Source organism: Mustela nivalis (assembly GCF_964662115.1).
Source record: "Mustela nivalis genome assembly, chromosome: 10".
Classification (NCBI taxonomy): Eukaryota; Metazoa; Chordata; class Mammalia; order Carnivora; family Mustelidae; genus Mustela; species Mustela nivalis.
In genome coordinates this window covers 111268018-111283952 of record NC_139029.1, presented here as the reverse complement: position 1 = coordinate 111283952, position 15935 = coordinate 111268018, and the positions used below count along the sequence as shown (strand labels likewise).

The window sequence follows — 15935 nt, the reverse complement described above, 5'->3', positions numbered from 1 at the left end:
GGCCTTGCCCTTGTAGCTTGATCAATGTCGTCTTTAGGCCAGCCATTAACATGAACATAGTTGGGAGATTCTTGGTGGGGTGTTATGATCCTGCTATCATTTACATTCCTTTCTACCTCAGCCTCCTCCAGTTTCGTTTATGGTGGAGAGGGAGACATTAGGGCTTGAGGAACTTAAGAGTTATTTGCCTCTGGAACTTTGTGCTATTGATAAGGTTGAAGGAGCAGGAGGCTAGCTGAGGACAAAGCAAAAGCTGGCGCCTTGCTCCCCCCCCCTTCACCCGCTCCCCTCCATATGTTTAGCATTCCTCAGGCACCCCTGACTGCCATAAAATGATAAATAGTTAACTTGCAGAGATCACAGTCCTGCAAGGTAGGAGTCTCCCCTGGTTTGCAAATATCCTTGAGATTTACAACAAAGAAGTTACCTTATCAATAGCTGTAATGTCACCCTCCCCTCCATGAAAAACCGAAGGAGGCGGAGGTAGAAGGAAAAGTAAATACTTCTAAACCTAAATCTCATTAACAGGGATGCTTGATAGCAGGAATGTAACATTCCACCAGGAGACTCCCAATTGTGTTCAAACTACCAATAAGCTCAGCCCCACCCAAAACTTGTTTGTATCTGTCTATAAAAATCCTGCATCGACCCAGCTCCAGACCTCTCGGCATTATCGGCAACAAGCGGAGCAGAGGTCCAGGTTCGAACCTGCAATAAACGACCCTTGCTGATTGGCTTTGACTCACATCTCTGGTGGTCTTTTAAGGTGGGGTTAATACTCAATTGGCATTTCAAGGTAACCTCCCTGTTTGTAGATCTCCAGGACATTTGTAGAGCAAGGGAGATTCCTGTCTTGCAGGATTGTGATCTCTGTGAGTTAACTATTTGTTTATCGTTTATGGCAGTCAGGGGTGCCTGAGGAATGCTACACATATTATGGAGGGGAGCGGGTGGAGAGGGGGTGCAAGGCGCCAGCTTTTGCTTTGTCTTCAGCCAGCCTCCTGCTCCCTCATCAATACAATCACTGCCGGAGAAGGATCCTGAGGATTTCTGTTTACCCTTGTACTTCCTGCATAGGTCTAGCAAAAGTTGCATCCTAGAGGTTTCTGTTTAGAGGACACAGAGAAATAGTGTATCTACAGGAACTGGTAGGTTTCAGATAACTCCACTCTCATTTGGATTTTTTTTTAAGATTTATTTATTTGATAGAGATTACAAGTAGTCAGGCAGACAGAGAGAGAGAGGAAGGGAAGCAGGCTCCCTGCGCTGAGCAGAGAGCCCAATGTGGGACTCGATGCCAAGACCCTGGGATCATGACCTGAGCCGAAGGCAGAGGCTTTAACCCAGTGAGCTATCCAGGCGCCCCTGGATTTTTTTTTTTAAAGATTTTATTGGACAGAGATCGCAAGTAGGCAGAGAAGGGGGTGGGGGGCCCTCGTTTGTATTTTTTTCCCTGAATAAGTACCCATTGATTTGTCTTTTGCAATTAAATATGACAGCCAGGCATCTTATTCTGAAGCTTTGAAACATATAAAGTAGCCTCAAACCTACCAGGTTTCCAGGCTTGAAAGTTGATTAATGTAGGAAGGACAAATCCTAGATGGCAGGAAAGGATCCTTTAGATGGGTGTGTACAGCAAACTAGTGTACATTTTCTTCTACTGGTAGGTAGTATTGAGGACTGCCATACCTTTTTGCAAGGGGGGAGACCCATAGAGGGCCAATTTTTAGTCCAGGAGTGAGCTGTTCAGTATCCTAAATTTTACAATCAAAATTATTTTCTTTGAAACACTTCCAACCGTCTGGTTCTCTGCTCAGCAGGGAGCCTGCTTCCCTTTCTCTCTGCCTGCCGCTCTGCCTACTTGTGATCTCTGTCAAATAAATAAAATCTTAAAAAAAAAAAAATAGGAGCAACGATGAACTTAATGAACTCATCATTTTGAGTCTTAGCTTTAGTCCACGATCGGCAGGGTCCACCGGTAAGCGGCATCCATCTCTGGAGGGCTTTCTCGTCCTTGGCTCGTTTGATGTAACTTGCGCAAATCCAGGCTCCGTCGCCCTCAACTTCCACCAGCGTGAGGGTGGTTGAGATGACAGCAAACGGTCCCTTCCAGCGAGGCTCCAAGCCTCCCACTTGGCGGTGGCACATCCAAACCAAGACCCTGGGTTGGCAAGGATGTGGCTCCCCCTCCATCTCCGTCCCAGTGTGGGCAGTTCAGATCTCTGTGAAGGCTCTTTCCAAGAAAGACTGCAATGCCTGCAGTGACTGGAGTATAGACTGATCAGTAATTTCTGCTAGGGCAACTTCTTGTAGCCGAGGGCAGAGCGGCGGGGTTGGGGGGGGTTGTCTCCCAAACATTATTTCAAATGGGGTCACCTTGTTTAAGTAGGGTATACATCATGCCCTGAGGAGGGCTAAAGGAAGGAGATCCACCCATCCACCCCCAGTCTCCAGAATTAGCTTTGTCAATGTCCCTTTAAGAGTCCAGTTCATGGGGCACCTGGGTGGCTCAGTGGGTTAAGCCTCTGCCTTCCGCTCAGGTCATGATCTCAGAGTCCTGGAATGAAGCCCCGCATCAGGCTCTCTGCTCAGCAGGGGGTCTGCTTCCTCCTCTCTCTCTGCCTGCCTCTCTGCCTGCTTGTGATCTCAATCTCTCTCTGTCAAATAAATAAATAAATAAAATCTTAAAAAAAAAAAAAAAAGAGAGTCCAGTTCATATTCTCTCCTTACCTGGAGCTCTGGGGCTGGTAGGCACAATGTAGTTTCCAATTAGTGCCCACGGCCTTGGCCAATACCTGTGAGACTGAACTCACAAATGCAGGGCTGTTGTCTGACCTGATTGCAAGAGGTAACCCAAACCTCTAGTAGCTTTTGGCTACCACTCCTGTCATTTCATGTTTGGCAGAAAAAGCCTCTACCCAGCCTGAAAAGGTATCCACAAAAACTAACATATCTTCAAGGAAGAATTAACTTTCCTGTTTTAGTCTTAGCCCAATCCCCTTCATAGTCTAATTTGGTCCATTTCTGTAAATAAACTTGCATCCTTGACCAGGAGGGCCATGGCAGCAATTATGTGGAGGCAACAGGGAACCCAGCTGCTACTGGATCTAGTTTCTTGCTAAGATAGGCTACTGGCCTTTGCCAAGGCCCCAGAGTCTGAGTCAAAACTTCTTTGGTCACCCCTGCCTTTTCATCCACATACAAGTGGAAGGGTTTGGTAACATCTGGGATGGCCAATGCTGGGGAACTCAGTAAGGCTGTTTGTAATTCCCGAAATGCTCCTTCTGCCTCAGCTGTCCACACTATCATAATGAGTACTCCCTTAGCCAGTTTGTAGAGAGGTCAGGCCGTCTCGGTGAACCGTGGTATCCACAGCCTACAGTAGTCCACTGTCCCAAGGAACTCCCTCATGGAGATCAAAGCCTAAATAAGTGGCGTGGCTCTGACAAAGCTGTGCTTTGGTTGCTGACACCTGATACCCTTTTTCCTGAAGAGTCTGTAAGAGAGTTCTCGTCCCCCGCAAGCATGACCCATAGTCCTCAGCGGCTATTTCTGCTATTCCCACTAACTTAGTCAGATTCTTTCCTTAAAATCCTTTAATTTTCTGAAGTTTCCACCTTATATTTGGGGCTGACTTACTGGCAGAAGCAAGATCATCTAAACGAGCTATCCTGCAACTTCTCTGAAGTTTACCTCAAGTTGTCTAGCTTAGGTAAACAAGCATTTAAAAACAATCAAATCTTGGGGCGCCTGGGTGGCTCAGTGGGTTAAGCCGCTGCCTTCAACTCAGGTCATGATCTCAGGGTCCTGGGATTGAGCCCCACATTGGGCTCTCTGCTCGGCAGGGGGCCTGATTCCTTCTCTTTCTCTCTGCCTGCCTCTCTGCCTACTTGTGATCTCTCTGTCAAATAAATAAATAAAATCTTTAAAAAAAAAAACAATCAAATCTAGAATTTAACACCCATAAAGGTATCTTATTAAAACATAATTTTTCTCTCTAAAATAACCCTCATTTCCAGAAATAGCCAAATCAGAACTAATTCATTTGAAAAACAAGTCCAGTTTTAACAAACTTGGCCTAATTATTTACATAAGCTCAGCAAGAACAGTAAGTGATCATACAGATCTTTTAGAATCTGCTTTTCTGGAACTTTTTTTTTTTTTTAAGATTTTATTTATTTATCAGAGAGAGGGCGAGAGAGCAAGCACAGGCAGACAGAATGGCAGGCAGAGGCAGAGGGAGAAGCAGGCTCCCTGCCAAGCAAGGAGCCAGATGCGGGACTCGATTCCAGGACACTGGGATCATGACCTGAGCCGAAGGCAGCTGCTTAACCAACTGAGCCACCCAGGCGTCCCTGCTGGAACTTCTTATAAGGAATCTCTAGGTTGAACTTTTAGTAGCCTCTCTGGGCTAGAAGCCAAGCCACATATTTGCCATGAGATTGCCTGCAACACCTGTCAGATTTGGGCGAATTACTCTTCCTGAGGTTCCTGAACCTGCCAGGAAGTGACATCCTTTACTCACCTGGTGAGGCTGCTGGGAACTCTGTAAGCAAGGTATCAGGCCAACAGTTCCAAAGGGCTTTACGGCTCCAGGTTTATAAAGTCAACCTTAGTTCCTTTAACTGTCTGGTCATATCTGAGTCTTTTCAAATATGACATTCCAGTCAAAGCCTTGGTAAAATAACCAGTGTTTCCAATGGTGTCCTGTTACAAGGAGAACAGATTCTTATTGAACTTATGTAAATGACTGATTGCCATGGAAGAAAGAATGCTTGCTGAGACCTTGAGTTTCAGAGGGTTCAGATATAGAGAAAGAGTTGAATGCCTTGATTTGTTTACAAATCTCTGTAAGTTACAGGTAACTTAAGAAAAAGTTTCCCTAGTCTGGAGGAGCAAACATTACAGAACCAGTAATTGTTTAAATCATTAAGAGACACAACATTACAATCTTTCAGTTCATCTGGTCCCATGTTGCTAATTCTGGTTTAGTCCAATGCAGGTTTTACTTCTGGAAATTCTTACCCATTTCAGTTCCAGGATTTTAACATATCAAAGATCTGTATTTGTCCTGAAAGTCTTTCATATGAATTTTCTTTAGGGCGGAATTCATCTCACAAGAGAATTAAAACAATTACAAATGACAAAAACTCAGAATAGATATGGTTACATATCAAGTGATGACCCTTATCAAAACATTAAAACTTTAGGAAATGTATAGAACCTCTAGAGTAGTTACAGCATTTACCCAAATGTAACCCAAGGTTTATCATTGGTTTAGCAGTACTCCCTGAGTAACTTAGCATATCAAGGAAAAACCTTATGAGTTGAAGAGACCTCTTTGTAAGGGCCTACTTAGCCAGAGTGAGCCATTTTGTTGTTTATGCAGTAAACTTAGATTGAACCTACCCCTTCCCCCAGGGAGAAAGCACTTAAAAACAAAACCGGTGAAATACGGCTGGCTGGTGAAACATGGCCAAATAGTCCCAATTATGGAGCACAGATACCAGGACATGTCAGGCTGACCAGAGATAATGGAGTCCAGATACCGGGGCGTGTCTGGCCAGATGGGAACATCCAATCAAGGGAAAGCGCACGTATTACCTCCCTACCCACCAAGGATGAGCCAGGCCAGGTGGAAACGTCCAATCAAGGGAAAGCGCAAGTATTACCCACCAAGGAGTGTGAGCCCCACCTTTTGGACACCAGACAAAGGCGCTAATTTTAGCCAAGGTCATAGGCTGAATTAAATGACTATCATGGGGTGAATTGTAATTCAATTGGCCATCTGTGTGTGACCAGGCTCAACCATATTGTCTTTACTCTATAAAAGTTAGTCTGTGAGACTGGGAGGGGTCTCCTCTTTGCAAGAGATGGCCTTGGCCAGTCAGTTTGATTCTCGCTTGGTGCGAAATAAAGCTTTGCTTGACCTTCGCTTTGTATCAGTCTTGTCCTTTAGTCTACGGACCCTTTCACTCATTTACAACTCTGGGCAGGCAAAGAGAAAGCCATTTACATTTTTTAACAGATCAATTAAACTAAGAAAACTTTGCCCTTTTTTTTAAAAGATTTTATTTATTTATTTGACAGAGAGAAATCACAAGTAGATGGAAAGGCAGGCAGAGAGAGACGGAAGCAGGCTCCCCGCTGAGCAGAGAGCCCGATGTGGAACTCGATCCCAGGACCCTGAGATCATGACCTGAGCCGAAGGCAGCGGCTTAACCCACTGAGCCACCGAGGCGCCCCGAAAACTTTGCCCTTTTAAACAGAGAGAAAATCAGCTTTTTTATACCAGTGTCGTTCCTTTTTATTCTTAAGCATGCAGTCTTTTTTTTTATTATTATTTGACAGAGAGAGAGATCACAAATAGTCAGAGAGACAGACAGAGAGAGAGATAAGGAGAAGCAGGCTCCCTGCTGAGCAGAGCCCAAGGCGGGACTCGATCCCAGGCCCCTGGGATCATGACCTGAGCTGAAGGCAGAGGCTTAACCCACTGAGCCACCCAGGCGCCCCAAGCATGCAGTCTTAAGATAGTGGGTTTACTGGGTTTCCCTCCCATTGTGAATGATGTTGCAGACAAAGGAGGGGGATCTTTAAGATGCTGTCCTGCTTGTGTCCCTCACAGGAACTTAGGAGAGTCTTAGCTAAGGTCTGTTCGTATAAGCCCTGGACCAGGCTACTCTGTGGAGTAGGTGACTGTTATGCCATATCATGCCCTGCGAGACTCAGGGTGCAGCCCACTTAGACTCCGTAGCTGAAGCAATAGAGCCATACAGACAGATTCACACAGTCAGGCACTCTTCAGATTTAAACAGGTTGGACATCCCCCCACCCCCACCGGGTATTCCTGGCTAATGGGAGGTGATCAATCTCCCCTTCCATTCTTTACGAATGGGTCTGACTCACACAGTGGCCCTGGGGCTTTCCTGGTTCAATGGGCAGATCCAGTCAGTTGTCCCCAGCCTCTTATTGTTAGTCCAGCAGGGCAGAGGTGAGCCTCTGCTGTCCAGGAGAGCCCAGGCTTGGGTCCCTTAAAATCAGTGGGGCACGCCTAATCCCTAGGGCAGGTGCTCCATTTGCCCTCTGAGGCCCCTCTCCTGTCCCACACCGGTGGTACAATGGGGGATAGTAATGGGGTGTTTTTGCAGTCTCTTAAGGCCAAATGGCCTTTTCATTTGGAAATATAATATATAGAGAGGCACCTCAGGAGAGTGCTAAATCACCTTGGGGTGATTTTTTCTTTCTTTCTTATTCAAACAGGATCAGGCATCTGGTCTTTTTCTCTCTTTTTTTCTTAGTCCGTCCAGACCATACCTAAATTTTTTTCTCCTGATTTTCCTTCATAAACCTTCTATAATTTTCCTTTACATTCAGATTTTGTCCCAAGTCATTTTCTTCTAAACAACCATTTCATTTAAGACAAAATTACATTTTCTTACTTTTAACAAAAAGTATTCCCATTCCTTATCTCTCTTTTACATATCTCCTACTTTCCTACATACAAAGTTGCTTCCCTTATTTCCACCAGTCTTAGTTACACTTAAAAGAATTTTGTGCTCTTAGAAATACCTTAACCTCTGGTGAAGACTAAATATAAACCAATTGTGAACTGTTACAACAGAATTCTTAGAAGGCAGATTTATGAATCAGTTAAGCACAAAACATGTTTACCAAGAGATTTCAAAAGCACAAACCTAGTTCCAGCAACCAACGCTCTAGCATTTTATCCCACTTGGTTTAAAGTTTCAGGTTAGGGGCGCCTGGGTGGCTCAATGGGTTAAAGCCTCTGCCTTTGGCTCAGGCTGGCTCAGGGCATGATCCCAGGGTCCTGGGATCAAGCTCTGCATCTGGCTCTCTGCTCAGCAGGGAACTGGCTTTCCGTCTCCCCTCCTCGCCCTCCCCACCTCTGCCTGCCTCTCTGCCTACCATCTGTCTGTCAAATAAATAATTAAAATCTTTAAAAAAAAAAAATAAAGTTTCAGGTTACCAAAGATTTTGAAAGCTACTTTAACAATTAACTATTAAAACTTTGAGACAGACAATTAACCATCAGTTTAGCCATCTCTTTGTTAACAGATTTTAACAAATAACACCAGTTTATTTGACCTTAAGTAAAAACTCTGAAGTGTCACATTTACTACTGTTAACTCAAGACATGTTCATCCTAATTAACCCAACAAATTTAACTTAGTTCAAATACTGATTTACGTTCCATCTGGGCCCACTCTGCTTCGAATGTTTACCTGAGACCCGGGTGGGAAGATCCGGAGTGGGGGGTGTTAGGTCCAGGGAGTGCTCTTCTTGTTTCCCAACAGTGAAGAACAGAACAAAGTGCCACCAGAAGGCAGAGAAAGGGTTCCCAGTTCTAGGGCTCATCAGCTCCAAGAGAGGAGCAGAGGCCAAGCTTTCCTGTCAGCAAGGGGGAGGGGCTAGTCAGTCCCTGTAGGGCCAGAGAGGGCAAGGAACTTCCCCAAAACAAAGAGAGTTTCGGCAGCTGCTTGGAAATATCCCTTAAAGTCTCTGTCTCCACTTAGTCTAACCACAGTTGGCTCCAGTTATAGCCAGCCATTAACACAAGAAATGAGTAAGGGAGAAGCCCCACATCTATTAGGAGGAACAGAGAAATGAAAGTCAGAGTCCCCTTACTCTCTGCTTGCCCCAATTCTTTTTTTTTTTTTTTTTTTTTTTTAAAGCTTTTATTTATTAATTTGACAGAGAGAAATCACAAGTAGATGGAGAGGCAGCCAGAGAGAGAGAGATAGGGAAGCAGGCTCCCTGCTGAGCAGAGAGCCCGATGCGGGACTCGATCCCAGGACCCTGAGATCATGACCTGAGCCGAAGGCAGCGGCTTAACCCACTGAGCCACCCAGGCGCCCTGCTTGCCCCAATTCTTCAAACACAACAAACAACACAACAGACAACAAGAAGACAGGTCAAAAACAACCTCAGACTCAGCGGCCCTCACGCAGAGCCTGCTGCTGGTAGGGGTTTTCTCGGCCCCTTAGAGACTCTCGCCAGTGGGGATTTTCTCAGTCCCCTAGGGATGAGCAACACAATAGGCAACAAAAAGACAAGACAAAGACAACCAGACCCAGCAGCTGGTGGAGATTTTCTAGGTCTCCTGCAACCACCCGCTGGTGGGGATTTTCTCGGTCCCCTGACTGCCTCGAACCCCTAGACGATCTACCGGAAGAGGGATGGGGCGTTCCCGCATCCACTCCAACCCTGGGAAGCTTGACTGCGTCCAGCTTCTCCCTGGTGGGCCATACCCTGGGTCTCTGCAACCAGACAGACAGACCGGATCTCACAGAATAAAATATGGAGATCTTACCTCTGGAGACTTTTCCCAGAAATTCTGATGCTGGCTCAGTTCTCGTTGTTTGATCACGGACGGGCCCCCAATGTTGGGTCCATGGTCAAAGAATCGAGACTGATACAAAGTGAAGGTCAAGCAAAGCTTTATTTCGCACCAAGCATAGAGAATCAAATGACCGGCCAGGGCCTTCTCTTGCAAAGAGGCGACCCCTCTCTTCTTTACAGACTAGCTTTTAAAGGCAAAGGCCAAGTGGTTGGGCCTGGCCACACACAGGTGACCAATGAGACTGTAACACAGAGAAAAGTTGCACAGTCCAGCTAGGTCACACATAAGTGACCAAATGAATTATAATTTACCCTATAGTAGATATTTTTTTAAAAGATTTTATTTATTTATTTGACAGAGAGATATCACAAGTAGGCAGAGAGGCAGGCAGAGAGAGAGACAGGAGGAAGCAGGCTCCCCGCTGAGCAGAGAGCCCGATGCAGGACTCCATCCCAGGACCCTGAGATCATGACCTAAGCCGAAGGCAGTGGCTTAACCCACTGAGCCACCCAGGTGCCCTTAGTAGATATTTGAACTAGCCTATCACCTTGGTCAGAATTGGTGCCCAAAGGGCACCCAAAGGGCGGGGCCCATACTCCTTGGTAGTTAGGGAGACAGTATGCGCCCCCACTGATTGGATACCTCCACCTGACCCACCCTTGTATTTGGGCTTTGTTACCTGGGACTGGTTTCCGGGACTTGTTTCTAAGTAAGTTCCCTGAAGGGGAGGGGCAGGGTCACGAGGCTAAATAGGCTCTTACTGTACTGACTTGTTTTATGGTTTGCTTTTAATCCCAGCACTGACTGTGACTCTTTTGCCGCCAGGGATTTACTGTGGACTCTAGAGCACAATGTGGTCAGAAGGGAAGGAAGGCCCACAGTATAAACACTCCTAGAGCCAAGTGTTTGGGAAACTTGAACATGTCCCATGTATGAGCATGTGCAGAAACAACTCCAAAATGCTTCCTCTCCAGGAGACTGTAATTTCCACTGATGAAATAGTGCCCTCATAGCTGTTTTTCTGATTGAGATATGTAAAATAGTGTTGTTGTTGTTGTTGTTCTAGGAGAAATGAGGATGACCTTAGTGCATTTTAAATAAAATCCAAACTCCTGTAGCCATAGGCCTACACAGACTTATCTCCATTCTCCATCAAAATGGACACTAGTAGTTCTAACACCATGTATTGAACCTCTTTGAACTGGTTTTTACTGAAAACCAGTTGACCAAACAGAGGTTAGTTTTAGGGGTATTCAGCCTACTTATTGGTGTATCCTGTTGCCTCTAGTACATTGCCTTGCCTGCAGTAGCTTATAATAAATCTCTTTAAAGAAAAGATTTGTGTTTTTTTTTAAAGGTTTTATTTATTTATTTGATAGACAGAGATGACAAGTAGGCAGAGAGGCAGGCAGAGAGACAGGCAGAGAGACAGGAGGAAGCAGGCTCTCCATGGAGCAGAGAGCCCAATGCGGGGCTCGATCCCAGGACCCTGGGATCATGACCCGAGCCGAAGGCAGAGGCTTTAACCCACTGAGCCACCCAGGCGCCCCAAGAAAAGATTTGTTTTAGAGAGAGAGGGCAGGGATGGAGGGGCAGAGGGAGAGGGAGGAAATCTCAAGCAGACTTCCTGCTGAGCATGGAGCCCACTGCCAAGGGGCTCCATCCCATGACCCCTGAGATCATGACCTGAACCAAAACCAAGAGTCGAATGCTCAACCGACTGAGTGTCCCAGGCACCCCAGTGAGTCTTAAAGCAGGTAGTGCTCTTCTCTTCTTTTCAACAGCTCAATTTTGAAAAATGCAAAACTATGTAAACAATTGTACAGATTAAGACATGCTGTCCTTTTCATCCCTCTCATTTCATCCCCACCTAGTTATTGGTTGACCCTTGTGGTCCAAAGTTCTAATTTTTCTCCCGTTTGCCAACCGGAAGCGACCCTCTCTCTTGAAATTCATTGCATTTTTGTCATTTCCAATATGCAGTTAAATCCATCAGTGGTTGTTTTTGAGAACTTTTTCCAATTTCAAAATTTACATTTGGTTCTTCATTTTCTGCTTCTCTTTCCAAATTTTTCTAACTTTTTGTTATGGTTATATTTTCCTTCACATTCTTGAAATAGTCATAGTTGTGGCTTAGTATTTCTTGCCTCCTAGTTTCAACATTTGGTCAGTCTCCCATGATTGTCTTATCTTGAGCATGGGTAAAGTAATATCAGAGTAATATGTCAGTATTTTAGATTTTATTGTGGATACAGTGAATGGTGCACATAGAGATTCTGGATTGCTATGTATTACAAAAGCACCGAATTTTTATAAAAGCAGGCCTGTTGATATCAAACTGCAAATTCTCTCCCTTGTAATGGATGACAGGTGAAATCTCAGTTGTCACTTTAGCTTTAACTGAACTACTTGGAGGCTGCCCAACATGCATTATGGAGGAGTTAGCCAGAAACTTGGGCAGAATTTTATAGGCAACTTTCCTTTTCCTTTCTGAGATTCCTTTCCACCTCTTGGTTTTTCAGCTGCCATGCTTGCCCAAACATTGTCATCTGCTCCTTAATCCAGTAATGAAAGACCCTCGATCCACATCCAAGAAGCAGACACCAAGCCTCCACTGGATGCAAGCTGCAAGAGGTTTATTGGTTACACAGGCACCTGCGGACGCATCAGCCTTCCGGAGACTGAGCGTGCCAGGCTAGGTTGGGGAGCAGATTATATAGGGCAGGGTTGGGGTGGCGGGAAGCGAGCTTACAGAAGCAGATGCATGGTTACAGGGGTCTGATTGGAAAATTTGAAATTATGCATTGTTGGGTTCAAGGCACGGACACAGCTTTGACTTATTATCACTCCGGAATAGCCTTGACAGCCTTGACTTCTTATTACTCCGGAATAGCCCTGTTCCTCATTTGTTTTCCTCCTTGACAGATCGGGTGATCACAGGCATCCTGCTTGCACAGGATACGTGCTTGCCATTATCTAGTTATGGAGGGAACAACAGGCATCCTGTTTGCACAGGATTCGTGCTTGCTGGTATCTAGTTATGGAGGGAACAAGTTACTGAAAGACCCGCTGATCCCCTTACCCAAGAATCCAACACTGCCACTGGATGCAATCAGCAAGAGGTTCTTTATTGTTACGCAGGCGCCTGCGGGTGGTCAGCAGCTCCTGCTAGCTGAGCACACCCGTCTGGGGTGGTGCCCGGTTTTTATAGACAGGTACAAACAAGTTTTGGGTGGGGGCGCAACTGATTGGTTGACAGAACTTTTGAAAAAGGCATATGTGAAGCTTGCTGATTGGCTTTGGGGACCCGCGCGCGCGCGCGCGCGAAGAGAGAGGCGGGAAGGGGGAACAGGCTGATTCTGAGGGTTCTGAGGGCCCGCGCGCGCGCGCGCGCGCGCGCGCGGGAGGAGAGAGGCAGGGAGGGGGAACAAGAAGGGGGAAGGTAGGAATGCCATCATGGCGTCTTCTATTATTTCTATAAGCCAAGCAGTTACAGAAGGGCAAAAGAGCAATTAATCACGCAATAACCTAATCTACGCCTAAAAGCCAGCGGTTCACAGAAAAGCAAACAAGCGGTTAGTTATCCTATCTATCTCCTAGGGGAGGGGACTTTCCAGGGCAGGGGTCTTTTATTACTAAGTTACTTAATTCCGCCTTCAGCAAGGAGTAAGAGAAAGGGGGTCTTTCAGTAAGACAATTTGGTTTTGTACTGGAATTTAGCTGACCCAAATAGGGCAGACCAAGGTGTGTTCTCAGCCAAAACCTTGCAAAATAGAAAACTCACTATATGCAGTTCTGTCTTGTGACTGCCTGCTTTTGTTCAGTCTCCTCAGCACTTTGAGATAATATTTTAGAAACATATTTTATCCTCAGTTTATAGTTGTTATTTGGAGGAGTACTCTGAAAAAAAAAAAAAAACTGAGCAGCTATGACCAGAAGCTTACCTCATTGTTTCAGTAATGGCAGCTTAGTAGATTGGACTTGAATCTCTGCATGACTGTCTAAGCTTTGACACATGCTGCTTAATGGGTTTCTATGATGAGGGAGCAGGAGGCTGGCTGAGGACAAAGCAAAAGCTGGCACCCCCCTCTCCACCTGCTCCCCTAGGTAATGTGTGTGACATTCCTCAGGCACCCTTGACTGCAAATAGTTAACTTGCAGAAATCACAATCCTACAAGTCAGGAGTCTCCCTTGGTTTACAGTTGTCCTAGAGATCTACAAAGAAGTTACTTTATCAACAGCACAATTTCCAAAGGCAAATAACTCAGTTTCTCAAACCCTAATGTCACCCTCCCCTCCATAAACAAAACTGAAGGAGGCTGAGGTAGAAGGAAATGTAAATATAGTTAAATCTCTTCTGAACCTAAATCTCACTAACAAAGACGATTGATAGCAGGATTGTGACATTCCACCAAGAATCTCCCAACTATCTTGATGTTAATGGATGGCTAAAAGACAACATTGATCAAGCTGCAAGCCTCGGGTATCCCAGCATATGAAAGTTCCGTTGAAACCTCCCTTCCCCTCCCCTTCCCCCAATCGCAAGGTACATAACCTGCCATCTCTCACAACCTGGGGCAGCAGCTCTTCTTGCCCACGGGGTTCCGTCCCCGTGCTTTAATAAACCACCATTTTGCACCAAAGAGGTCTCAAGAATTCTTTCTTGGTCATCGGCTCTGGACCTCAGCCCACTGAACTTCACCTAGGTTCTAGAACTTCATCGTCTAAAGTCATTCCTGCCCCAAGTGTGAAAGCCCTAATGTCACCCTCCCCTCCATAAAACACCGCAGGAGGCGTAGAAGGAAAAGTAAATAAAGTTAAATTTCTTCTAAACCTAAATCTCATTAACAAGGATGCTTGATAGCAGGAATGTAACATTCCACCAGGAGACTCCCAATTGTCTTTACTTGATAAGTAACCAGGCCTTCAATATCCTGGTAGTGCTTTTTTCACATGCGTGGGCTAACCGGGCCAGTTCTGCTTCTGTAAAATTGCTTTGTCTGCTTTCGCGCAGAGTCCCCTGACCCAATCCACTGACGCCAAGTATGCCTGTTCAAACTATCAATCAATCAGCTCAGCCCCACCTGAAACTTGTTTGTACCTGTGTATAAAAACCCTGCACCAACCCAGCTCTGGACCTCTCGGCTTTTTGACTCACGTCTCTGGTGGTCTTTTAAGGTGGGGGTAATATTCAATTGGCATTTCAACAACAGTAGGGGCAGGACGGAAGCTCTTCAGTGTTCAGGCGTGAAACCCCGCTGTCTGTCCCGTTTCCGTAGTGTAGTGGTTATCACGTTCGCCTCACACGCGAAAGGTCCCCGGTTCGAAACCGGACGGAAACAACCTTTTTTTCCCCTCCTCAGAGTTCATTCTCCTTTAGGTAACGTTAGGAAAAAAGACGGGAACATTGGGAAGCAATAGCTGCACCCGTGATTCTCAGGAACTTTGAAATAAAGTGCCATTACTGCCCAGCTCTGTGATTCTCAGGGACCTTGAGAGAAAGTGCCATTACTACCCAGCTAGCCCACTATCTATGAGCCAGTACCCATTCTCTTCTCCAAAGCAGGTTGAAGAGTCCAGAAAGTGACAGGGTTCCCTCCGGAAGCTAGATTTTATATCAGGGAATCCCTTAAAATTCCCTTTGTTACCTTCTACCCGAGAATCTTCTCCATTGGCTGACATCGGAAAACGATTATGCATCTCAAGTATTTCCTAAAGGATACTGTTGAGCTTCTGTCACTCTGGAGTAAAATTGCAAAACAGGTTAATTTCCATGACAAAGCCAAAGTATCTGGATCTCAAGCCAAGAATTTATGGAATCAATATTCCGTATGCATACCAATTAAAGGTATATATTTTTGTATTTTACCACAATTAAAATAATAACAGCCAAGAACCGCTATATATATTTTTCAAAGACATTACCTTATTTACATATACAAAGAGACACTGGAATAAAAAGACAGGGTAATGAAAGAACCGCGGATCCCCTTACCCAAGAATCCAACACTGCCACTGGATGCAAACAGCAAGAGGTTTATTGTCACGCTGGTACCGACGGTCGGCAGCTCCAGCTAACCGAGCACACCGACCGGAGTGAAGCGGGGTCTTTTATAGGAAGGTACAAACAAGTTTTGGGTGGAGCGCAACTGATTGGTGGACAGTTTGAACTTTTGAAAAAGGCATACTTGGTGTTAGTGGATTGGCCCTGGAAGACCCCCCTCGCGCGAAGAGAAAAGCGGGAAGGGGAAACAAAGAGGGGAAGTTTGACCTTATTACTGGGCAGAAAGGCATCCTGTCTACGTGACCTATGTGACCATGCAGCCCCCTTGCCTACGTGATCTAGGGGACCATGCAGCCCCCTTGCCTACGTGACCTACGGGACCATGCCCCGGCTATTAGGAGAGGGTATCTTGTTCAAACAGGAGTCAAGTGTCATGCCCTAAAAGCCAAGCGGTTACAGAAAGGCAAAAGAGCAGTTACATTGAATTCAACCCTGGGGGAAGGGTCTTTTCATTGCAAGGGGAGGAGGGGTACTTTTACACAACAAAAGAGCAGTTAATTACTTAACGA

At 45.6% G+C, this 15935-nt stretch overlaps 1 protein-coding gene across 5 annotated transcripts in view; it reads right to left on the bottom strand.

Moving 5' to 3' along the window:
- The window catches only part of LOC309842085 (uncharacterized protein), a 60310-nt gene extending 51906 nt beyond the window's left edge, over positions 1-8404 (bottom strand). For 2 of the 5 annotated variants that reach the window (XM_082686026.1, XM_082686027.1), the window contains exon 1: positions 8244-8404. In XM_082686026.1, coding sequence (XP_082542152.1) covers positions 8244-8376 — 133 coding nt within the window. In that variant the 5' untranslated portion in view covers positions 8377-8404. Of the gene's footprint in view, positions 1-608; positions 1319-1798; positions 2257-4050; positions 6058-8243 lie in introns of those variants that run through there. The other 3 variants (XR_014299479.1, XR_014299481.1, XR_014299480.1) reach the window with 3 other exon arrangements.
- Positions 8405-15935: the final 7531 nt, after the last annotated feature.